At 38.1% G+C, this 22911-nt stretch overlaps 5 protein-coding genes, 1 long non-coding RNA gene and 1 other non-coding gene across 13 annotated transcripts; 5 read left to right on the forward strand and 2 right to left on the reverse strand.

The window, feature by feature from the left end:
• The first annotated feature begins 2028 nt into the window (after positions 1 to 2028).
• Positions 2029 to 4287, forward strand: LOC124196509 (compound eye opsin BCRH2-like). The gene is made up of 6 exons (XM_046591628.1): positions 2029 to 2346; positions 2422 to 2461; positions 2544 to 2837; positions 2905 to 3044; positions 3118 to 3507; positions 3576 to 4287. Exons 1-6 carry the CDS (start codon positions 2167 to 2169, stop codon positions 3684 to 3686), a joined length of 1155 nt encoding a protein of 384 aa, XP_046447584.1. The 5' UTR covers positions 2029 to 2166; the 3' UTR covers positions 3687 to 4287.
• Positions 4288 to 5203: 916 nt separating this feature from the next.
• Positions 5204 to 5930, forward strand: LOC124196151 (compound eye opsin BCRH1-like; the record flags this gene model as incomplete). Its single annotated transcript, XM_046590966.1, has 2 exons — positions 5204 to 5563; positions 5625 to 5930. Coding segments are annotated over 2 exons (492 nt in total), but the record flags the coding sequence as incomplete, so codon positions are not given.
• Positions 5931 to 5991: 61 nt separating this feature from the next.
• Positions 5992 to 6064, forward strand: Trnaf-gaa. Its single transcript has one exon. It is a non-coding gene; the product is annotated as a tRNA-Phe (tRNA).
• Positions 6065 to 6868: 804 nt separating this feature from the next.
• LOC124196510 (crustacean hyperglycemic hormone-like) lies at positions 6869 to 7659 on the reverse strand. The gene is made up of 2 exons (XM_046591629.1): positions 7353 to 7659; positions 6869 to 7282 (listed from the first exon to the last, which is right to left on the reverse strand). Exons 1-2 carry the CDS (start codon positions 7625 to 7627, stop codon positions 7177 to 7179), a joined length of 381 nt encoding a protein of 126 aa, XP_046447585.1. The 5' UTR covers positions 7628 to 7659; the 3' UTR covers positions 6869 to 7176.
• A 481-nt stretch (positions 7660 to 8140) lies between these two features.
• On the reverse strand, positions 8141 to 15737 carry LOC124196507 (multiple epidermal growth factor-like domains protein 6). 2 transcript variants are annotated; one of them, XM_046591626.1, is made up of 58 exons: positions 15544 to 15737; positions 15378 to 15428; positions 15257 to 15304; positions 15141 to 15182; positions 15038 to 15079; positions 14922 to 14963; positions 14785 to 14826; positions 14657 to 14689; positions 14553 to 14594; positions 14442 to 14483; positions 14324 to 14362; positions 14203 to 14244; positions 14053 to 14127; positions 13913 to 13954; positions 13796 to 13837; positions 13691 to 13729; positions 13577 to 13618; positions 13468 to 13509; positions 13366 to 13398; positions 13232 to 13273; positions 13094 to 13141; positions 12993 to 13034; positions 12887 to 12925; positions 12743 to 12784; positions 12637 to 12678; positions 12538 to 12570; positions 12423 to 12464; positions 12320 to 12361; positions 12201 to 12239; positions 12077 to 12118; positions 11937 to 12011; positions 11824 to 11865; positions 11684 to 11725; positions 11576 to 11614; positions 11452 to 11493; positions 11346 to 11384; positions 11237 to 11269; positions 11123 to 11161; positions 10991 to 11038; positions 10872 to 10913; positions 10751 to 10789; positions 10637 to 10678; positions 10511 to 10549; positions 10409 to 10441; positions 10299 to 10340; positions 10170 to 10211; positions 10064 to 10102; positions 9925 to 9966; positions 9809 to 9850; positions 9705 to 9737; positions 9589 to 9630; positions 9470 to 9511; positions 9359 to 9397; positions 9239 to 9280; positions 9126 to 9167; positions 8995 to 9033; positions 8791 to 8931; positions 8141 to 8723 (listed from the first exon to the last, which is right to left on the reverse strand). In XM_046591626.1, exons 1-58 carry the CDS (start codon positions 15643 to 15645, stop codon positions 8277 to 8279), a joined length of 3003 nt encoding a protein of 1000 aa, XP_046447582.1. In that variant the 5' UTR covers positions 15646 to 15737; the 3' UTR covers positions 8141 to 8276. The 2 variants fall into 2 exon arrangements, with proteins under 2 accessions (XP_046447582.1, XP_046447581.1); XM_046591625.1 differs by having other exon boundaries at positions 11346 to 11387; positions 15544 to 15733.
• Positions 15738 to 15881: 144 nt separating this feature from the next.
• LOC124196508 (ectonucleotide pyrophosphatase/phosphodiesterase family member 1-like) lies at positions 15882 to 19713 on the forward strand. Its single transcript, XM_046591627.1, has 5 exons — positions 15882 to 17477; positions 17536 to 18059; positions 18125 to 18248; positions 18306 to 18500; positions 18561 to 19713. The coding sequence occupies exons 1-5, from the start codon at positions 17345 to 17347 to the stop codon at positions 19160 to 19162; spliced, it is 1578 nt and encodes a 525-aa protein (XP_046447583.1). The 5' UTR covers positions 15882 to 17344; the 3' UTR covers positions 19163 to 19713.
• A 61-nt stretch (positions 19714 to 19774) lies between these two features.
• On the forward strand, positions 19775 to 22269 carry LOC124196511. Of its 6 annotated transcripts, none has more exons than XR_006875745.1 (7): positions 19775 to 19846; positions 19943 to 20338; positions 20710 to 20759; positions 20811 to 21142; positions 21206 to 21286; positions 21373 to 21558; positions 21622 to 22269. It is a non-coding gene; the product is annotated as an uncharacterized LOC124196511 (long non-coding RNA). The 6 variants fall into 6 exon arrangements; XR_006875746.1 differs by having other exon boundaries at positions 19811 to 20338; positions 21622 to 22154; positions 22220 to 22269; XR_006875747.1 differs by having other exon boundaries at positions 19817 to 20338; positions 21376 to 21558.
• Positions 22270 to 22911: the final 642 nt, after the last annotated feature.

A 22911-nucleotide genomic window follows, 5' to 3' on the forward strand; every position in this document is an offset into this window, starting at 1 on the left:
ATTTGCGGAGTATAAGCCTTACTAGTTTTATGTCAATTGATCCAATTACAGATAGGTGCCGGCTGGTACACCTGAGCACCATAAAGAAGGACCTACATAGTACCCTGACATAGTAATCCCTTTCACAACTCTAATATTGCTGCTACTGCTGTTTCACACCCAATTTGTGAATGGAAACAACAGTCGGAAGCAATTAATAATGTAACAGAGGCTCTTGATTAATAATTAAATATAGTCACTTGCGTCATCGTTCCTGAGATTCACATTGAAGTTTATTCTTGCATTATTAGCAACCCAGTAATATTAAACCAAATTTGGCAACGGATGAAGCACTTCGGCATTATATGGTTACTTTGGAATGTCTAGCTTAAAAAAGTCGCTAGTTCTATACGCCCCTTTTGCCTTTCATTTGAAAACCTTTTGAATTAAAAGAAAACCAGGCGGCAGGAAACAATACCGACCGTACCTACTTTCCTGACTAAAAACAGCGAGCTTCAACTTATTTACCCCCCTCCCCCCTATTTTTGTCTTTTTTGTTTTTCAATCCGATTATTGTTCAAAAAGCCAGCAGCACTCACGTGGTGTCAGCGCAAAGGAAAAGTTACGATATCAGCCAGGGCAAGTCCACGCCAGAAAACTTAAATTACCTTTTTCTTGAAAGTCCCTTAATTGATGTTGATTTGTGTAGAGGCATAAAGTCGGACACACATTCTTTAGTTACCTTCGCAGAATGCAACCTTAGACCTTAACTGGCATATAATTAGGAATGATTTTAACACAGTTAAGTATGAATCAAGGCAATACACAATGTATAGTATTTAATATAAGGAAGTTTTCTGTTTTCATCCGAGTCTGCGGTTATTATAAAATTGTCTAACTGTGGTCTCACCTTGGGTTTCACCTGATGGGGTGGACAAATTTTCACAGGTCTTTAGCCAAGACTCTTCATTTCCTTTATGTTTTATTGCGGGAATTTTCCCCAGTTTATACAACAATCTAATCTTGTAAACATTGTTTACATAACAGAAAAGCTTTTCTATAGTTTCTTTTTGTTCTACTTTACTTCTAAATAAACTTATAGATATTATGTTTGTAAAAAAAAATAAGTAATATAGCTTTGATGATGGTCAGTGCTGAGAAAAAATTTATCGGTTAGCTATCCGAGTTCTGTTGTAGAGAGAGAAACAAGGCGTACCCATTAACCCCTAGATTAAAATCAAGAGCATCCTCAATAGTTCAATTTTCTACCTGGTTTCGATAGACAATGAATTCAAGGATTCTGCAAAACTCATTGGAGACTGGCTTTTTATGAGGCAGGACAAAAATCTTTTGCAAAAGAAACACTCCATAAGTGTATACTTGTGTAATCTTGAATATGGTCACGTTGCAATACACATCGTCTAGGTCACCTTGGTGCGCCAAGCGAGTCAGTATAAGTACAGAATTATATAATTCGCGCATACAGCACGGTGTACATATTTCTTCCAATTTGATTCGTAAGAAATCTAAGCAAAACTGCTACTGACAACAACAACAAAAAATCGCGCCATAATTGAAGAGGCCATATAGGATTCTCACCACTGGATCCTCATTCCATCAGTACCATAAAAAAACTGGCCAATAATGAGACCATGCAATAAGGGGTTATCCTACCTATGGGGAAGTTACCCTACTTGAAACACACAAGAAATAGAAAGAAAAGCTATAGTCCGTATATGGCTACATTGTCACTTCAAAATATATCGACAACTTTTAATATTTTTAGGTGTGGCGATATAATGTGCTGTCACGCCCGCACTATATAGTCTCAACGCCCATCTATTGGAAGTATTTTCCCCACAGTTCCTCATCACTATAGGTGGCAACTAACTCAATTAGAACATATTGCAATTCTTTATGAGCGGCGTTCATTTTTCTTTTCAACACGGCGCGTGTCAATGAGAAGCCACTCAAATGTTTCTCAAGACATAATTTGAGGGGAATTAGAAAGACAATGAGTTGCGGGGTAGTACTTAAGGACACAATAACCGTAGGATACCGCAGGACAAGCCCATTTACGAGGTAGAAGTTGAACACCTAGCTTCCCGGCGGTCTACTCCGAAGAAAGTTGGCGGATATTATATAACACTCACATAAAAGACGGAAGCAACATCTTCATTATTCGAGATGGAGAATTTACTACTGAATGCTTCTGTAGCTTATCGCTCAGCAGGAAAGCCCCCACTAGTCTGGGGCTTTCCTCCCGGTGCATCCATTATCGACACAGTTCCAGAAGACATGTTGGAAATGATCCATCCCCACTGGAAGAAATTCCCTCCAGTCAATCCAATGTGGCACTACCTATTGGTGAGTAGTAGTAATTTTCCCTTTCCAATTTGCATGATTCAAATTAATCAAACTTTTCTGTTCCAAAAAATTCAGGGTCTCATCTACATTGTTTTGGGAATCACTTCCATCACTGGTGGGTGTTACACTTATTGTTGTTGTTTCCCTATACAATTTTGAATGAAATAAAAACAAATTTGGATTTATGTTTTTGATAGGAAACTCTTTGGTTCTTCATCTGTTTATGAAGACTAAGGATTTAAGAACTCCGGCGAATATGTTTGTGGTAAATTTGGCTTTTTCCGACGTGTGCATGATGATTACGCAATTCCCCATGTTTGTCCTCAACTGCTTCAATGGGGGAGTCTGGCTGTTTGGGCCTTTATTCTGTGAGCTTTACGCTTGCACCGGATCAATTTTCGGTCTCTGCAGCATCTGCACCATGGCCGCCATCAGCTACGATCGCTACAACGTTATCGTCAATGGGATGAATGGAACACGAATGACATTCGGTAAGTTCTAAATAAATAAATGGATGATAATTTGCCATGTGGAAATTAACTTGATTAAAATTTGCAGGCAGAGCAGCATTGTTCATTCTCTTTTGCTGGGTTTACGCTATTGGCTGGAGCATCCCTCCCTTCGTCGGATGGGGAAAATACATTCCGGAAGGCATTTTAGATTCCTGCTCATTTGACTACCTCACGCGTGACACGGCGGTAAATGACCTAACAAACACAATTATGGCCTTTGTCTAGAAAACAAATTTGAAATGATTTAATTGACTTGCAGACTATTTCCTTCACTTGCTGCTTGTTTGTCTTTGACTACTGCTTCCCACTCATTATCATCGTTTATTGCTATTACCACATTGTCGGAGCCATCGTTCACCACGAAAAAGCGTTGCGTGAGCAGGCCAAAAAGATGAACGTCTCCTCGCTCCGTTCCAATTCCGACCAGACTGCCCAGAGCGCCGAGATCCGTGTCGCCAAAATCGCCATGATGAACATTTCTCTGTGGGTAGCTGCTTGGACACCTTACGCCGCCATTTGCTTGCAGGGAGCCGTCGGAAATCAGGATACGATCACGCCTTTGGTCACCATTTTACCAGCTCTGATTGCCAAAAGCGCTTCGATCTTTAATCCTATTATCTACGCCATTTCGCATCCGAAATATCGTCTGGTAGGACAATCAATAAAAATTCAAGAGAATAATTAATATTCAAAGTTAATACGTGTTACGTTTTCCAGGCTCTGCAGAAAACGGTTCCATGGTTCTGCATTAACGAGACCGCTCCACCAGCATCATCTGGAGGAGACACGCAATCGCAGGGATCCGCCTGCACGTCTGCGACTAGCTAAACGAAATTTGAATGGCATATCTTCTTTCACCCTTAATTTTACTCTCTCCGGTTCGAAACTACTAAATTTAACCAAACGAAATTCTACTCGATTCTACTTCAATTATATCAAAGGGGAAATGTCTACTGTACCTTTATACGCGCGTAAGTTTGGCAACCTTTCGTCAGGTCTTTTTATGGGCATCAAGGTGTTTCTGTTAACCGCGCCCTGTTTTCCAATCAATTTAAACGCATCCTTATATTATAGTTTGTACTTTTAATGAGCTGGCTTTCTATATATTGTACTGTCAATTCAACCAGCAGCCTATAACAAAAGTAATCATTTCTCAGCTTAAATCAAAAGGGATATCTTTGAGTTGACAGCGCACGACTCTTTTCCCAGAAAATAGAAGTATAGCCTAGTTATTTGTTTTATGATATGTACCTACCGATATGACCTTGTATGATGTAAAATGTTCTTTATCACATTCTGAGTATTTATGTCAATAAGGTTTACAAAATCAAAAGACACATACACATATTTACCCACTATGTAGCTACGAAACCTAGATTGAGATTGAATATGAGATAGGATTAAACTATATAGTCCAAGCAAGTATAAATTGTTGTTACTTAATTACTTATCAGCATCGTTCTCGTATATTTAATTACCATTATGTAGATCTCATCACGTTGCTCGCAAACAGCCCATACACCCTGCATGAGACAATTATTTCTAGGTATTACGTAATAGTATGCTAATAGCCGCGCAGGGAAGTTAATAAAAGAACACTTGGAGCTAAATGTGTTGCACCGTTATGGTTTCGGCTTGTATCATCAAGGTGAAACAGACGTGAAATTATTTGCAATTAGCTTTGAGCTCGAGTAACACTGGTCAAAGATCTATTGAAGTAGCTCGTGCTTTTAAGGTTTCAAGTTGTTTCTTTTTCATCAACCCTATATACAGCAGTGTAAATAAGACTAAAACTCTTTATAGTGATAAAATATGCGGACGACTAGTTCTCTGTTCCGCACCAAAAATCTCTTGTTTGGCTTCTTGACGTCAATTTGATGTGTCCTACATTATATAAAATATATCCAATGGCGGTTAATCTTTTTGAGAAAAGAAACGAAACAAGTAAAATAGCCATAAAAGATTGTTGGGTTTAGATAACAGGCGAATCATTTCATGTACAAACCATACCGTCACGTTGAAAAGAAAATGGATTACTAAGAAACTGACCTTGCAAATCCTGTTAAGCACACGCGGATAGCTACATCCTGTGCTGAAATCCAACCCCCTTGTTGAAAACTCAAACAATAAGCTTGCTTAATTGAAGGTGTAGTCCAGACCACCAAATTTGCTATACCTTTATAGGCTAAACGATACAATTCATGATCCAAGTTAACCTATCAGTAAGAGGTTATCCTAATCATCGCCTCAATGTGGGTCTAAACCTAAACGGTATAATCCAGTTAGTTTACATGATTGATAATAGGGTGTCGTGGTAATAACCAACCACAATTGTGGTTGGTATATATGACTACTGCTTCCCACTCATTATCATCGTTTATTGCTATTACCACATTGTCGGAGCCATCGTTCACCACGAAAAAGCGTTGCGTGAGCAGGCCAAAAAGATGAACGTCTCCTCGCTCCGCTCCAATTCCGACCAGACTGCCCAGAGCGCTGAGATCCGTGTCGCCAAAATCGCCATGATGAACATTTCTCTGTGGGTAGCTGCTTGGACACCTTACGCTGCCATTTGCTTGCAAGGAGCCGTCGGAAATCAGGATAAGATCACGCCTTTGGTCACCATTTTGCCAGCTCTGATTGCCAAAAGCGCGACGATCTTCAATCCTGTTGTTTACGCCATCTCACACCCGAAATATCGTCTGGTAAGTTTTAGCAAAAAAAATGTCCAGGAACAGGTTTTTTAAATGTTTGCTTTTGTAACAGGCTTTACAAAAGGCACTTCCGTGGTTCTGCATTCATGAAAAAGAGGAAAAAGAGCCACCTCAAGATCGAAGAGAAGATTCTCAATCAATAGCAACAACTAATACAAATTCTTCTGACGTGACGTTGCCTTAAATTATTACGGGCACTGTCCGTGAACAGAAAAGAAAACCATGAATCTCACTCTACGATGTCTCCGAATATATTAAAAATTGATCCTCATAGTTACTGTACTCATCAACATGAATTATTAACCCTTCACCCTCAATCATTTTAATTGGAACACCAAATATACTGCAAGTCTTATTAGTTCTTCATGATTCTCATTCTGTCCAACAAACACATAAAAAATAAGTGACCTATTTATATCGCCGAAATAGCTCAGTTGGGAGAGCGTTAGACTGAAGATCTAAAGGTCCCTGGTTCGATCCCGGGTTTCGGCAATTCTTTTTTCCTTCTTGGCATAATGGTCAGTGTTAGGTAATATTGTTGTAAAAGCAATGGGGAGGAAACAGAAAACATTTAAATTCCTTTGAAGTACAAGTATGGCCATAGCCGAGTCCTTGCTAATAAGCGTGTACTGACTGCCCCGTTTGCTGCCGTATGCTGCCCTACCGTGATACACGCATTCTGATTGCACGAGGACGAGTGTGCACTCGCACCAACTCACGAGGGGCAAGTAAGAATTGACTTTCCGTTTGTTTGAAGCCACTTCAATTTTACCATCTACACGTCACCCCAGGACATATGAAATTTAAAAACTAAGGGCGCGATAACCAAATTAATATGTAGGAACGGGCGTGGTTAAATGGATTTAATCGAGGTGCCGAGATCAAAGGTCCACGCATTATCTAGTATTCACTTAGCAGAAGAGGGATTTTTTGATAAGAAATGATAACGTACAATATCAAAAGTAGTAATCCATTTACACAGTTTACATTGCCTCTCTCATGTATCTCTATGATGCACTATATATGCGTGGTTATATAACCTGGGGAAAAAATTACGCATTGCGCACCATATCTTGTCCAAGTGAATCCAAAGAAACCTACAAATATGAAGGATGTCAAATCAAGTTAACGTGCAAAGCCCTAGGATAATCTCGAACGGGATATAAACGTCCGTAAACGACATCCCAAATTTTTGTTTTCACCGGGGAACTGAACGAGATTCATCCGAAGAAATAAGGCTCCTGTTATTATCTATTTCTTTTGAAAGAATTTGTAATTAGCTTTTCTAATACATAGTTCAGAAGTGTAGACTAGATTTTATTTTGGAGCAACAAAGTAAGTGAAGCAGCCAAGAGAAATGAAAGAAAGACGACAAACGTAGTTGCTAAGATAATTAAACACTGTTCTATTTATCTTCGATTGTCTAAATAAAATACTTCGTGCGTTATTGCACGCACGAAGTAAGGAACTGGAGAAAATTCGCACTGTTGCCCAAAGACGAAATTTCTAATAAAATAGGCTGATGCACATAGTAATATAAGATCTAGAGAGGAGGAGCGCACGCTCTGTTAATCACGATATTATAATCTTGAAAGTTGCGTTATTTAGCGGCCAATTTTGTCGATCATTTCGGAGTAATCTGGATCCTGGTCCCCCATAAGCAAGACTTTGAGACAAGCCTTGAAGAAAGGAGTTGTAAAACATTCCAACCTGGATATACACCAAAACACAACTATAAGATTAATTTAATTTTGCGAGTTGGGGTCAAAAACTAATTTACCTGCAAAGTGTGTGAAACTCGGGTGAGCGATAGAGACTGGAGCAATCATGGCAAATGCGGTTCAGCCGATTAAAAATGCTTTTGTCGTAAAGCCCATTGCAAGAGGAGTGGTGATCGCTTGATAGAGCAGACATGGCCGATGTTGGATAACAGGGAAGAATTGCAAGCAAAACCACAAGTACAGTGGTTAGGCCCAAAAGAGTTCGAATGGAGCAGGAACTGTGTGATTGGCGTCCAGAGTCCATGACTATCTTCGTGTTACTGAAGCGTGTCATTGGATCTGTGAAAAAAGAAATGGTCCTACTACTTATAGAGCGACTCAAAATAGTCGAACAGGAGAAAATTTGCAAGGTTCCTCTTTTCTCCCTTTTTTATGACTTTGCATTGTTACAAATACTTTTTTTTAGAAAGGGAGAAAAGGCTCTGAGTATAACGTTACGCAGGGTTTTGTTGCTAATTTTGGACCCTTTTCCAATTGATATTCTCAGCCACGTAGACCGAACCTTTCTTTTTCTTTTTTAAATTGAGCCAAATGGTTGGTTGGTCAGACAGAGTTCACAGAGTTGTGTCTGCTTTTACATGGTACACGCGATACCGCCTTCATTTGTTTTTGTTTTTCGCATGGCTTTTCAGCAGATTTTCATTTAGTTCCTAATTGTCGTCTGTTGTTAAGTGACCTCGTGATCTTCAGAGCAATCCAACTCGTGTCGGGACAGTAAGTAACGACAATCAAGATTCTTCCATTTATATTAAGATTTCACTGTACCTCGTAAACAAATCGGTAATGATATGCTGCTAAAATTGTGTATTTTCACAAATGATTAAGGCTACAGTTTTAACATTGTAAGAAGACAAAAAAAAACCTCGGAAGAACGTCAAATCAGATTAGAAATTTAGTGTAGCGTAAAGTATTTCGTCTGGGAATTAATGAGACTTGCGAAAAGCCACGTCACAAGCAATCAAACCATCTTTCCAGGCTTTTCTTGCCTCAGTGGAGAAGGATTGACCGAGTTCTTCTTCCATGACCGTAAACATGACCTCACCAAATAATTTAAGATCATCAGGCTTGACAGCTTTGAAGACTGGTGAATTTAGGTGGGGGCATTGTTTAGGGTTCTTGCCTAGGTTCTCCATGTAGGCATTCAAACCGGCCAGGCAAGTGTAGACTTGGTTGAGGAAATGACTGTTGGTTGGCAGGTCAGCCAAATCGACATCGGCGAAGGCAGCGAACTGCTTCTGGGCCTCGGGTTTCAGTTTGAAATAACGAATAAAGGCTTTGGGGGCGATGTTTCCATTCTTCTTGGCGATTCTCCAAGTTCCTTGGACCAAAGTGCGATCAGCCTCCTTCATGGCGTATTCACGGGTCTGAGTCTGAAGATGAAAGACATTTGTTTACGAGATGAAAGGACAGAATGTGTTTAAAGTTAAGACACCCTACCTTGGAACTGTGACCACATTTGTGGGGGCATTTGGTTCCATGTTGACTGTGAGGGCACTTAGATCCTTGTTTACTGTATGGGCATTTTGATCCATGACCATGGCTGTAAGGACAATTGGATCCAAGCTTGAGAGATGATTTCTGTACAATAATTATTGATTCAATAAGACATGTTCAATTGATTTGATAGCAAAATATGTTTACTTGAATTCCGAATGGGCATCCTTGTCCATTAGCAGATTTCTTCAGATGGGGCAGCAGCAGATGAGTAAATAGATTATTGTTCCAACTGTAATTGTTTCTGTTTTATAACATTTAAGAAAAGTAAACTGTACCTTGAAGCCATGAGGGCAACCACTAGCTGAAGCATCGGCGGTCTGTAAATGAATAAGAAAAAATTGTTAATTATTTTTCTCTTCTCATTTTAAATCAGGAATGAGGAATTTACCGTGAATCCATAAGGACATTTACTTCCGGCAACCATCTGTTTCTGTTAAAATAGAAAACAAGTAAGTAACACTTAAGAATGATTCTTGATTCACAAACAAGTTTAATATAATTAACTTACTTTGATTCCAAAGGGACAACCGTGTCCAGAACCGGAAGACTGAAAGAATCGAAACGATTGTGACGCTGTTATTTTGAGACGAACAAAATGGTCCTGCAACTAATTACTTACCACGAAGCCGAGGGGACACTTGCCATCGGTCGATTGGGTGAGCTAAACATAAGAAAAAGTATTTCATACAATTAGTGCCACATCTATACAAGTTCACTGAAGAATTCAAATTGACTTACCGAAAATCCAAATGGGCATTTCGAGCCTTCAACTAGTCCTCGCTGAAATTTGCAACAGGTTAATTGTAACTATAACCTAACAGGATATAATATATTTTCTTAGCAACTATTAGTACCTTGATACCGAAGGGACATCCACCAGCATTTTTCTGTTAGAATAAAATAAAATTGGGTTAGGTTGGGGTTGCATGTTATGAGTAGTGGTAACACCAAAAATTACCTTGAATCCGTAAGGGCAACCGGAAGCTGCTGCTCCCTCCTTCTGTTAGATTACGATGAATGCAAAGTTATTTGGGTTAGTTCTCTTTGAAAGCTGACTATTTCAATTAAACTTACTGTGTATCCGTAAGGGCATAGAGTTCCTTCTACCGAACGTTTCTGTTTCATCGTAAAGGATATCATCGATTAATTTCCATAGTCATCACATCATGTGAAATACTTTTCTATTCTTTTTGCTATGGTCATTAAACTGTACCTTGAGTCCAAGAGGGCATCCCTTTCCAGAAGTAGGTCCCTAAACGTAAAAAATAATCCGCAAGAGTTAGATAAAGTCAAAAACGAAAAATTAAATTGAAGTTTACCTCAAATCCAAGTGGGCATTTTCCATCAGTAGCAGCCTCTCTCTGTTACAACGAAAACGCCAATAAATTTTTGTTACTTAAAATTTTATTACGAAAAGGCTTGTTCGCTGTTTAAAAAAATATTCTCACCGTGTAACCGAAGGGGCACGTAGATCCTTCCACCAATCCTCGCTGAAGTCGGGTGAACGGTAAATTGATTAACATTTATAACGCGAATATTAATCATCCTAAAATGTTACCTTTAAACCAAGAGGGCAGCCAGAGTCAGATTTCTGTAAAAATGTAGATATGTGCATGTAGATCTTTTACAACTCTGAAGTAAAATGAAATATTTGGTTTACCTTGAAGTTCAGGGGACAACCGGGCTTAATCTCAGATGCCTGCGCAAAATAATTCGTCATTTTTTGGTCGTAACATATTTACCATCAAATGAAGCGCAAAGTTGGTTAAATTGAAGCGATACTCACGGAGTAGCCGAATGGGCAACGGGTGGAATCCGATGAAGATTGCTGTAAGTTAGAAATTAGAAAAATGTTGTCAAATTTTGTCGGTTATTGATCGCAAAAATTAAAGATCTTTACCTTGAATCCGAATGGGCAAGGATCGCCAGAGCCAGTCTTCTGTTAGTTTCAAAAAAATACTATGTTAATGGAATTTCCCTTCGAATTAAAAAGAAAATCAACTAAACGAAATATAAATTACATTGAATCCATGTGGGCAGTTTCCGTCATTGAATCCGACCTTCTGAATAAGACAATTAAGATAATTAAATAATTCTACGACAAAAAAATAATTCTAATTTTGTATTCTTATAGACTAACCGGGTATCCGTAGGGGCATCTGCTCTTGGCCTTGTAGTCGGCTTTCATCTACTCACAAAAAACATATAAGGTAAGTGATTTGAAGATCTTTTTTTTAGTTCCTAAATGTATAATTTCAATCGCAATATTTACCGAGTGGTAAGGACATTTGTGCGCAGTTGCTTGTGTTTTCTAGTATCGAAAAATAATTTTAAATCAAGTAATTGAATTTTAATAAGTGCCATTCATTGCTCCTCCTTTACTTACGCTGAAACCATAAGGGCAGCCAGATGCAGATTTCTATTAAAATTCAAAAGAATGTTAAGTTTTAGATTCTTTTTTCTAGTTATAGTATGGTTTGTTGAGGATTTTGTACCTTAAAGCCGTGGGGGCATCCGTTAGCTGCAGCATCACTCTGCTATTGAAAACATAATGCGAACGTTAAAATATGAATACTTGATTCAATTAAATTATATTCATACGCCAAATCCGTAGGGGCACTTGCTTCCTGCAACTAGTTGTTTCTATTTAAAAAAAAGAATAGCATTTTGTTAGTATTTACACTAAGTAATCGTTCTAATTGATGTTTTTAATAATGCAATTTACCTTCAGTCCGAGTGGGCAGCCATTACCAGAACCAGTCGACTATAATTTAGTAAAAGAAATGTATTAAAAATTGATGCGTACGGTAGGAATGTTAAGTGCGTTGGGTACCTTGTATCCAAATGGACACTTTCCGTCATTAGCTCCTTCGAACTGTAAAAGTTTTTAAAGTTAGGGAGATTAATAATTGGAAAAAAATGACTATTAAAATTGCAGATTTTCTGCAGATTTTATACAGAATTTTAACTTACAGTGCCGCCGTAAGGGCATTTGGATCCAGCGACTAATCCTTTCTGTATTAATTGAGAATTAAGATAATGTAATTTTCCGTTGGAAGTCAATGATGGAAAGATAATACGGGTACCTTGAGTCCCAATGGACATCCGGAGACACCTTTCTTGAAGTTGTGAGGGCATCCTGGTGCAGCCGCATCTTCTCTCTAAACAAAACAGAGATACTTAGATTTAGACTTTGTCCTTGTGCAATCATGTGAAATCAGCTTACAGTGTATCCGAAGGGGCATAGAGATCCTTCAACCAATTGTCGCTATACAGAAGTACCGGTACAAAGTTTGTTAACAGCAGTCATTACGAAAAAAATGAACTAAATTGGGGAATGGCAATTGTACCTTAAAGCCAATAGGGCAACCCTTTCCAGTCGAGACTCCCTAAAAAAACAAAAAGAAAACATTAACATCTGGCTATTACTTGAGGGGAAATTCGAACTTGAAAGGAAATAAAAACTTACAGAAAATCCAGCGGGGCACTTTCCGTCGCCAATTGATTCTTTCTGCAATTTTAATTAATTTTTAAATGAAGCTCTAAAATTACTAATCATTTGTCAAAAATACGTTGTATCCGAATGGGCACTTTGATCCTTCGACGAGTCCTTTCTGCAAAATTAAAAGTAAACGGGATTAGAGTTGGGCTAAACGGACTAACCAAGAAATAAAAGCTCGATCGTACCTTCACTCCTAGTGGGCATCCCGTGTCAGTATTCTGTTGATTTCAATTAAAAGTTATAAAGAGAATGCAAGCGAACAGTTTTTGTGACAAATACGTTACCTTGAAGCCGTAAGGACAGCCAGACTTGGAAGCGGAGGCTTTCTAAAAATGCGAAAAATGGAATTTGTAAAGGCGGAATTTTGCGGATTTTTTTTTTCTAACTTACGTCATATCCGAATGGGCATTTGGTTCCAGCCACAGATGATTGCTATTTATGATACAACAAATTTTAGAAATTAATATCATTAAGTCTAGATACAAGTGCCTTTAAGGATATTTGCTCGGATATTAGTTCTGGCAGAATAGTTACCGCAAAACCCCATGGGCATCCAGCACTTGAACCAGTTGCCTGAAAATAGAAAATAACTATGGTTACCACTTGCGAGCTGATGAAGCATTAATCAAAATTGATTTACTTTGAATCCATGTGGGCATTGTCCGTCATTGAATCCGGATTTCTGTTGACAATAATAAGTGAAAACCACGACAAATGATATCTTTAAAAACAAAATCATACCGGATATCCGTACGGACAGCTGCTTTTAGTCCTGTATCCAGCTTTTTTCTACTCGAGCAAAAATGATAAATTAACGTAATGCAAATTCAACGCCAGCCGAACTCGGAATACAAAATGACTTTTCCGGATTGTTCTTACCTCGTAACCATATGGGCATTTGTTAGAAGCTGTAGCGGGTTTCTGGGTAGGTACCATCAAAGAGAAAAAATGTAACTGAACCCGCTCTTATCGATTTTGAATTAAGGTGATTTTTCTTGTAACTCTACACTTACATTGAAGCCATAGGGACAGCCAGAAGCCGATTTCTGTTTAAACGCAGAAATGTTTTAGAAAATGTGTAAAAGAGTGTTAAAGAATAAAAATTAAAATCATACCTTAAATCCATGTGGGCAACCATGGGCCGCCATGGCAGCTCCCTAATAGATGCGACGAAACATTAAAATCTAAAAAAATTATAAATAACAAAGCACTGAAAGTCCATACATCGAATCCGTAAGGGCATTTGCTTCCTGCAACTAGTTGTTTCTGCGTGCAACAAACAAAACATAGTTAGAGTCAATTCCGAAAATCTTTGTCAACCAAGTAAAAATATATTACCTTCAGTCCAAGAGGGCATCCATTTCCGGATCCAGATGACTAGTAAATGAATAAATAATGGATTAAAAAATTTTGTAAGCAATATTTACGGATCGGTTTGTTTACCTTGTATCCGAAAGGGCATTTACCGTCGTTAGCCGATTCAAACTTAAATATAAGTTGATTAAGTTAAAAAATGATCAGAGGAAGTAATTTAATGCAAATACTGTGTTGATAACTTACAGTTCCACCATACGGGCATTTAGAACCAGCTACTAATCCTTTCTGTAATAACAAATGACAAAAGTTTGATTTCCTCTGTTTTGTAACTTTGGCGCGTTTTTAAAATAACATCTGTATTTGATCTCTTAGGATATTGGTACCTTCAGTCCCAATGGACATCCGGAAGCACCTTTCTTGAAATTGTGAGGACAGCCTGGAGCAGCCGCATCTTCACTCTGAAACACAAGGTAAAAAAAAAATCTGATTTAGATCTTTTCTGTAAGGCAAGTTATTTCACTAGATGAACTTACGGTGTATCCGAAGGGGCATAGAGATCCTTCAACCAATTGTCGCTACAAAAGTACAAAGTATGTTAATAACCGCTAACTAAAATGAATTGCTACAAGCGCGTTTTTAGTAATTCAATTCTACCTTGAAGCCAATAGGGCAACCCTTTCCAGTTGAAACTCCCTAAAATAATAGATTACAATTTTGAAATGAAACACTTATGACACAGGATTTAGATGAATATTATTTAAAGCCAACGCACGGAAAATCCAGCTGGGCACTTCCCGTCACCGATAGATTCTTTCTGCAAACAGGAAAATAATTCACATAAAAAAACCGAGCGCTTTAATTGAAAATAATTTCTGAAACTTACCTTGTATCCGAATGGGCATTTAGATCCTTCAACCAATCCTCTCTACAAAACGAGAATTACGAAAATAACATTGTGAAAATACATTTTCCAAGTCTACAACTTACCTTAACGCCAAGTGGGCATCCTTTGTCGGAATTCTATTTTTAATTAAAATAAAAAAAAAGACAATCATTATTATTTGAAATTATGTTTTAGTTTGTTTACAAAGAGTTTCACAAGATAGGTGTTATACCTTAAAGCCATAAGGACAGCCAGATTTGGAAGCGAAGGCGTTCTAAAATTGACATGCAAAAAATTACGTTAATTAAATTTCAATTTTTCAAGTAGGAAGTCGAGCTATTAATGTTATACAACTTATTTTCAACTTACGTCATATCCGAATGGACATTTGGTTCCAGCGACAGACGATTGCTATTTTGAAATGTCAGTTGGTTATATCACATCAGAAAAGGATTTTAAGACCCAATTTAATTTTGCAAACAGACCTTATTAAATCCCCAGGGGCATCCACTTCCGGGGCTAGTATTCTATGAAACAGAATCAATCAATATTTTGAAATGTGACTTGAGTATGAAACACTGAACTTACTTTGAATCCATGAGGACACTGTCCATCATTGAATCCAGATTTCTAAAGTTTAAATGTATGAAAATTAATTATTATTCTATAAAACGTCTAGATCACAGTTAAATAAATGCACTTACCGGATATCCGTAAGGGCATTTGCTTTGGGTTCTATAACCAGCGGATTTCTTAAAATAAAACAAATAATACAAATAAAAACTGGTATGTCGCAATTGATTACATAATAATGGGTTAACATACCGTATATCCGTAAGGGCACCCTGTTCCTTTACCAGTTAAGTCGATGGCGCTCTGCAATATTGAAAAGGGAAAATTAGCTTATTAATTTTTACAACAAATGGGAGCATTCAAAATTCGAAACATTTAATCAAAGCAGAAAGGAAGACAGAAAAAGTTATGATCTCACATGAGGGTTCTTCCCAGCAGATCGTTTGCTGTAAGGGCAATTGTGAGCGCTTACTGCTGCCAGGCAGACAGCAATCAAAATGAGAATCTTAGTGATACTCATGGTGCTTTTCTCAAACTTGTGTAAAATTTGTGCTTCCAATTCGTGGTTGGATGGTCCTTGTAGTCGACCAGTTTCTGAAGCTCAGCATCTTCGTCTTGGGTTTATATACCCTGTCGTCCGTCGTCCTTGTCACTCATGAAATTCCATATCAACCAATCTAGATGGCCGGTCAATGTTTCCAACCACCCAATATCCTGTTGATTTCATCATAAGCCAGCAGCTCCTTCGGATGGACTTGGTTTCTCCGTCGCATCAGTCTAAAAACAGATAAACTCTGGGTTTACGCCTTCGTTTTTTTTGTGTGTGGCCTCGTTTTGATTCCAAGATTTCACTAGACAAACGCTGTCGAAAGATGCAAGTCGTCTTATGATTCATTCGCCATGCTAGCTTTATGTAAAAAAAATTCGACGAGCAAATAGACTCACAGTCAATGTCTATTACCCAAAAATGATTAAGAAAACTGGCTACCGCAAATATTGGTTACATAATTATATTTGTTACATAATTTATAAAATCTGAACTAATATTTGTGCGTGTGAGACTGTAAGACACTTCGTGTAAACGCTATAAATATTTCTAGTATATGTGGAAATTACGTGTTTAGGATTCAGTTCAATAAAGTTAAATAGAATGAGAAGATTTGGTGTATTCTGGTGTATTCGATGGGAAACAAGCGTAACATTTTGTTCCCTGTAAAAACATGCTGTGTCACACAGAAAAGGCAACGCTTCAACAGAAATTTATCAACAAAATGTTATCTCGCTTCTAGCCAGTCAACAGTTTCGACAGAACAGCTGTTGCTGCCTTTGACCTATACATGAAACATGAGCAATTTTGAACTTTCGAGAAACCTTTTGCTTCGGCCTTAAGACAAAGAAATATCGACAAAGAATATGATTAAATGTGATTATTTAAAGCACTTCATGATGAGTCGTGTTCCGATTTGTTTCAAATTCGTTTAATAATTACTGGATCCGGCCGGCATCATATTTGTACTTCATGAAAGATTTAACTCTAAATAGAACAAATCCTAACTCTTCCAATTTATTATTTGGGGTCGCTAGATAATAAAAATAAGCTTTTCTCAAATCACTCAAACTTAACGATTCAGCAATTAAACGCTTTTTTTTCTTCAAATTCATACTGAAGTTTCGGCGTCATTTCGCTTTTTTCGGCTACGATATCTTTGTCTTGCAGCATCTTGCTCAACGAAAATGAATATGCTGCGTATCTTTCAAAAATGAATAAAGGTCACGCAGATAAGATGAGTTTATGTGTACGACGCACCAGACAACTTTTGGGTAATTTTATTCACAGCTGCAGATGAGGTCAAAAATTATGAAGTTATGTAACAAAAATTTTAAAAAAGAATTAAAAAAAAAATTATTATCCTCGATTTAGTCCTGGCATTCACATTTATTAGCGTATCCAGGGTGGAGTAGGATCTGTTGATCTTTCTCAATTTTGTCTAGTCGTTTGCCACAAGGGAAGATGGTAATTCCTTTCCAATGAGAAATTCCAAGGACTTGAACCGATACGAATCCCAATCATTTGCACCTGAGTCGCAATCGCTATCCAACATACCTTGGTTGCACATTATTACGGCAGCGAAAGAATAAAATATGAAATCGATTTTCAAAAGTAAATCAAGCAACGTCAATCCGAAATCAAATAAATAAAAGTTCTCTCAGACCACGGAATGGCATCAGTTTCGTTTGAAAAGAACGTTGTGAAACTTGACGAAATGGTCAAAGATATTGGTAGCTCGGCGTACTGTTTTGATTGCGCAGAAGGCTTAACTCCGACACTCCTTCCGGTCAACGATTCACAGAGTAATTAAAATATATATTTTGCATGCTGCTAATGAGATTATATTGTGATTTTGTCCAGGTGCAAGAGATAGAATCGCCTCGAAGATGGAGTGCCGCAACGAGGACGTGCGCATCTACGACAAGTGGGATTTTCCTCGCCGTCATCACTATGCAGACAGTCGGAGAATATCCAGCCTCCTCTTCGATCTCGGCATTCATTGGAGAGCGATAGTTGGCACGGAAGATTACTTGCCGGGAGGTCACGGATGGGACAACATTTACAGCGACATGGCAGCCATATTCGTGGCTCAGGGACCATCATTTCGTCGTGACGGCTCGACAGTGGATCCATTCTACAATATCGAATTGTACAATTTAATGTGCTTACTGACTGATGTTAGTCCAGCCCCCAATAACGGTACGTGGGGTGCTTTGCATCATTTATTGGCCAAAAAGCCATCAGAGCTGCCTGTCAACGATATCGTTGCTACTTACATTCTTGATTATCCGCTGGATAGTCACGGGCAGCGAACGCAGTACATGGATCACCAGAAACGTAGACGAGTTTGCGATCTCCTCTCGGGTAATAATGATCCTCGCCAAGTAAGTTTTTCCCTCCTTTCAAGTGTAATTTTGAACAGATAACTTAAATGATGGATCATCAATAGAATTTAGGATTTAACCTGACGGAATCAGCTGCGAAGCAATTGGTAGAACTGCACGCTCCTTGGGGTTTGCCAGGTTCCAACAAGACAGGCGTGAAAGTGCTTATCAGTTCTGATTTCATCATCGGTAAGTTTTTAAATTTAAAACAAAATAGAAACTAGGTAAATGCATATTTATGTATAGGTTTTAACGTCCAAGACGGGATACCATCTTGGGTATCCTATACCCTTTCGAATAGTACCAGACTATCAAATGATTCACTTACCCCATCGTGGCGAACTGATCCACGTCTTCGAGTTTCTGACGTTTCTATTTGTGATCGTCTGAAAGAAAATCCACAATCGTCTTCATTGCTTTTGGCTCCGCTCTTTTTCCCTAGTACGACAACACTATTTTTGATTTTTAAGTATGAAATGATTATTTAAAATATTTACAAAGGGCTTAGCAGTTCGTTACGGCATCTGACGGATGCGTGGGTAGAAACCAACGCTATCGAAATCTCTGAAGCTTTCGAAAAGTATTGGGAATACATTGAAGCCACGATTGTACAGCTTTCGGCCGACCTTCCTGGACGATTGAACGTCTTAGCCGGGCCAGTGAGGAACTCACCCAGTCCAGCAATTTTCCTCGTCGTTTCGTACTGTCCCGATCCAATTGAGTTAGGTTGCTCCGAAGATCAATTGGACGTCCAATCTTTCATGTTTCCGACTCACCTTCACTACAGCCGAGACTGTTTATCGACGGATCTTTTTTCACGCAGTCACTTAACAACTGTGCGTGACGTAGAGAGGGCTTCCGGACTCCATCTTTTCCAATCGCTTTCCAGCGAAGCTAAGGTTCAATTGTTGAGGTGCACTCCTTTGGCTTCTAGTTTATTAGTTGACCCTCGTCCCATTGAAAAAAAATTTTTTACGGATAAAAATTCCGCATCAGATGAAGCTACTACTCTAACCTTTTTTTCTCGATGGGTCTTTAGTATGTTGTCACTAATTGTAAGTGCAATTTGGAATAATTTCAACGCTGATGTTAAATTTCCTTAAAGATTTAACTGTTTTCTTCATTAATGCTTATAAGTCAGTAATATCTAGAAGCCACTTTTTTGGATTTAGATTGATTCTGGCTTTTCTTGTATGAAGAAATAAATCCTTTATAGGTAAGATAACACAACAAGCGAATAAGCTTGAATTTACATGGATTTTTACATTTACTGCTTCTTGGTTTAATAATCGCTGGCTTCTAATATACACAGATAAGCGAAAAGTGCGCTAAGTGATCATTGTTAATTTTTTCAGTTGCGATTGTATGTCTTGTTTATACGACTTTTTGCTCCACCCTGCTTGGTTTAATGTTTTATCCCTCTTTGCTAGAGATTTTAAATTTTTAATGTTACATTTCTTTTTATGGTCGACTGTGTTTTTTTTTTTTCTGTTTGGAGCTTACCAATCTTAATACAATGCTCACGCAAAAAAAATTAATGAGTCTTCTGACCTGACCTCTTCTGATGGGTGTATGAATTGTCTATCTGCAAGGTACCCGAAGTAATAAGACAATAAATCAAGGTTTTACCGTTAATTCGGTTCTTATCCTGTAACAATTTCTTCAATTTTTGTTATTTTCGCTGATTTTCTACAGTCCAGCAGGTAAAACTGTAAAAGGGCAACAACGCTTCTTAGTTCTCACGGAAATTCGTCTGCAGTGCAAAAGTGAAAAGTTGTTGATGAAATGTAAGATTACTAAGCTTGGTCTTTCCGTTTCCTACATGTTTACAACTTTACAAGCCTTCGAAAGTGACATTAGCTCTTTGCAATTGCCAATTGCAGAGATCCCAGATGCGAAAATGGCCAAAACTGAAAATGGCAATGCTGCGCCTTTTACTTTAAACATGGCTGCTGCCAGTGCTGCCTGCTGACAGCCTGACATTCAACGAGATCGTTATGGTGGTATTAAAATGTACCGGTACTGCGCCATTTTCCATTATGAAAGTTAAGTTAAAAATATTTTGTTTCGTTACGATATTGTATGGTTGCTGAACGTAAAATTTTTACATGTTTATTCACAGGAAATCTAGCCTGTAATTTCAAATCTGCCAAATCACCTTATCAGTTGTCAGTTGTCACGTCATTCACGTGACCTGAAACCATCCTGAAACTCATGTCGTTGCTTGCTACTGGTATCGGTTGTATGTACAACCCATGCAAAAACACTTGACAGCAAAAGTAAGTGTGTGTGTTTGATTATGTCAACCGATTTCCATTCAAATTTAGTTAATTGTTGACAGAGCAGATCTAGATCCTGTCTTGTTGTAGAATCGATTGTGTTGCATCTTCAATGGATATGTGGTTTACGATTCAATTTCCATGGGGTTGAACTAGACTTACTAAATTGTTAGTTGGGAAGTCTTGCCAAGTGTAGATTCTATGTAAAATGTATGATATCAGAATGGCAAAATGAGCACAAATTCACAAATAAAGTATCCGTTTAGTTTTGAGGGACTGTTTAGTTCAACTTTATGCCCTTCATTATATTACATCCAATGAGACATTTCCTTCTCAATATTAATTTAATATTTTTTCAATTGTTTTAACAGCATCTGAGTATGAGCTGCAGCCAGTTGGTGAAGGTGTACACAAACCCAAAGTAAGAGTGCTAAATTCATTTTTCAATAAATTTAATATTATTATTTTGAAGTCTTGCAGGGGACACTGACTGAATTGATTGACCCGGCAAATGGCGGTTCTTTGCATTATTTCCATCCGACTACTTGTCCAGTCGTTTCAACTGAAGAATTTTTGCAGCGGATGGTGGAATATACGCGTAGAATATAATTACAAAGTATTAGGTCTGGAAGAAGAAAAGGTGGAAAGAACAGAACCCACTTCCAAAGAAGAAGAAACGAAATGAGCTTTTCTCGGTTGGCCTGTGCCGTTTCCCCTGACCAAACTTCTTTGATTCTTCTCTATGCGCACCTCTGCTTGGATCTTGACGTCCAGCTAGAAGATGCCGTTCGACTCCTTCAGCAAGTAACCCTATTCATTTAAATTTTGTGTGATCAAATAGAAAATTTCGTTTTGGTTGATGCGCAGGTTGAAACGCTGCACGATCATCGACTAATGGAAAAATGCATTCAGAAATTAAACCAGAAAATGTCACTAGTCACAAAAAAAGTAAGATTTTCATCTTTCCTGCAAATGTACGATTATTAATTAAACTTTATTCTTATTGTTTATTTATTTTATTGTTTGCTCATCAGAAGGTTATCCACCTTCGATCATCATTCGTTAAATACGCGGTGGGACTTGTTATGATATACCAACATAGCGCTTGTAAGCCACCGTTACTGTGTGTAATCGAATCCTGGACACACCATGATCCACCGTAGGAGAATATTTTGTAACGTCCTTTTCGACGATGGGGAATTCTTCCTTCGTTGCTGAAGGTAATCGTAATGAATTTCGAATCACCGAATTCCTACTCAACTTATTGGAATTTTTTTTTACAGATAATTTAAAACTCAACACTGATGTGTCGTTCGTCAGCAGCCATCCGAATATCGGGCTTTCTTTTGAACGTTTCAACGGCCGCCGATACTCCAATGCTGAGATGATCTTCCCAGAGGATGAAGCCTTTGCTCTTTCCCTGGTCGGATAAAATTATACGTATTATCGTATCGTATTATGTAATTGTCTGCCTTTTACGTACATTAGCTGCTAAATAGTTTCGTCAAATTTTACGAGAAATCAAAAAATTATTTAGGCCATTCAGGTTGTTTTTCTTAAATTCAACCAATGTACAACTGTATGTAAAATTGTAAATCAGGTTCTTGTTTCACCTTTTCATTCATCATTTTGTAGCTTAAATCTTGTGTTATTTTGCAAACAATTTTAACTTTCACTTTACTTAAAAATTCCAGACAGAACTCCCTCCTACCTCTGGGTATCAATCTGGGTCGCCTCTGACCCCAATTAAGAAGTAAAGGCCCCCTGTGTAAGAAAGGTAGGTAAAGGAAGGAATCCAACATAGAAGACTTTAAACGTAAACAGAAATCTAAAAGATTTATTTTGTAACAACTTACAAGTGATTTTTGTGCTACAAAATAGCACTTATAAACCAATAAAATCAGACAAGGAAGAGCATTCACAAAGACAAATAAGTGGAAGAACACAACTAATTAAATGAGACAACACCCGTTATTTTATTAGGTGACATGTTGCTTTCTCACCCTCGATAATAACAGCGTCATTATTTTTTGACGCAGAAAAATTTGTTGATCTAGTTAGTAGTTGTCAATGAAATCACTCCTGTATCATGTAAGATCAGGTTCAGGTGCCTTAATCTTACTGCATGGATGACATTGGAAACAGGAGATTTGACATGGCAGTCAAATTAACAAACAACACATTGAATTGTGGCACCACAGACAGTAACAGCTTCAAGCACACCTTTCACCATCTCCATTAACAGCCTGAGCATCAATGGCCATTGAAACCTACAGAGAAAGATTCATCACAAGGCAAAGTGCAGAATAATAGAAATAAAGTGAAAAGTTAAAAAAAGTGACACGAAAAGGTAGCAGTATACGATATTCCGTCAAGAATCTGGAATCACTAACAGATGCCATAGACAAGGCACAGATTCAGAAGAATCAAGAATGTCAACTGTGAACTGTCAATAAGCTGCCTTCTCGGCTTCTCCTCATTAAACCTTGGGGATTTCGTCTGTTGTGATGTTGATGTGTGATGCTGCAGTGCTTTTTGGTGTTTTTGGTGAAGACGAGATGTAAATTTGGAGA

Source organism: Daphnia pulex, chromosome 6 (genome assembly GCF_021134715.1).
Source record: "Daphnia pulex isolate KAP4 chromosome 6, ASM2113471v1".
NCBI lineage: Eukaryota > Metazoa > Arthropoda > Branchiopoda > Diplostraca > Daphniidae > Daphnia > Daphnia pulex.

Coding starts and splice junctions, on each gene's coding strand:
- LOC124196509 (XM_046591628.1), top strand. CDS start 2,167: ATGGAGAATTTACTACTGAATGCTTCTGTAGCTTATCGCTCAGCAGGA. Junction 3,045..3,117: donor ACCTCACGCGTGACACGGCG/GTAAATGACCTA, acceptor ATTGACTTGCAG/ACTATTTCCTTCACTTGCTG. Junction 3,508..3,575: donor CGCATCCGAAATATCGTCTG/GTAGGACAATCA, acceptor TACGTTTTCCAG/GCTCTGCAGAAAACGGTTCC.
- LOC124196510 (XM_046591629.1), bottom strand. CDS start 7,627: ATGACACGCTTCAGTAACACGAAGATAGTCATGGACTCTGGACGCCAA. Junction 7,283..7,352: donor GAGTTTCACACACTTTGCAG/GTAAATTAGTTT, acceptor GTGTATATCCAG/GTTGGAATGTTTTACAACTC.
- LOC124196507 (XM_046591625.1), bottom strand. CDS start 15,645: ATGAGTATCACTAAGATTCTCATTTTGATTGCTGTCTGCCTGGCAGCA. Junction 12,362..12,422: donor AGTGCCCATTCGGATACAAC/GTATTTTTGACA, acceptor TTAAAATTGCAG/AAAGAATCAATTGGCGACGG. Junction 11,866..11,936: donor GATGTCCATTGGGACTCAAG/GTACCCGTATTA, acceptor CAATTAATACAG/AAAGGATTAGTCGCTGGATC.
- LOC124196508 (XM_046591627.1), top strand. CDS start 17,345: ATGGCATCAGTTTCGTTTGAAAAGAACGTTGTGAAACTTGACGAAATG. Junction 18,060..18,124: donor GTAATAATGATCCTCGCCAA/GTAAGTTTTTCC, acceptor GATCATCAATAG/AATTTAGGATTTAACCTGAC. Junction 18,501..18,560: donor GGCTCCGCTCTTTTTCCCTA/GTACGACAACAC, acceptor ATATTTACAAAG/GGCTTAGCAGTTCGTTACGG.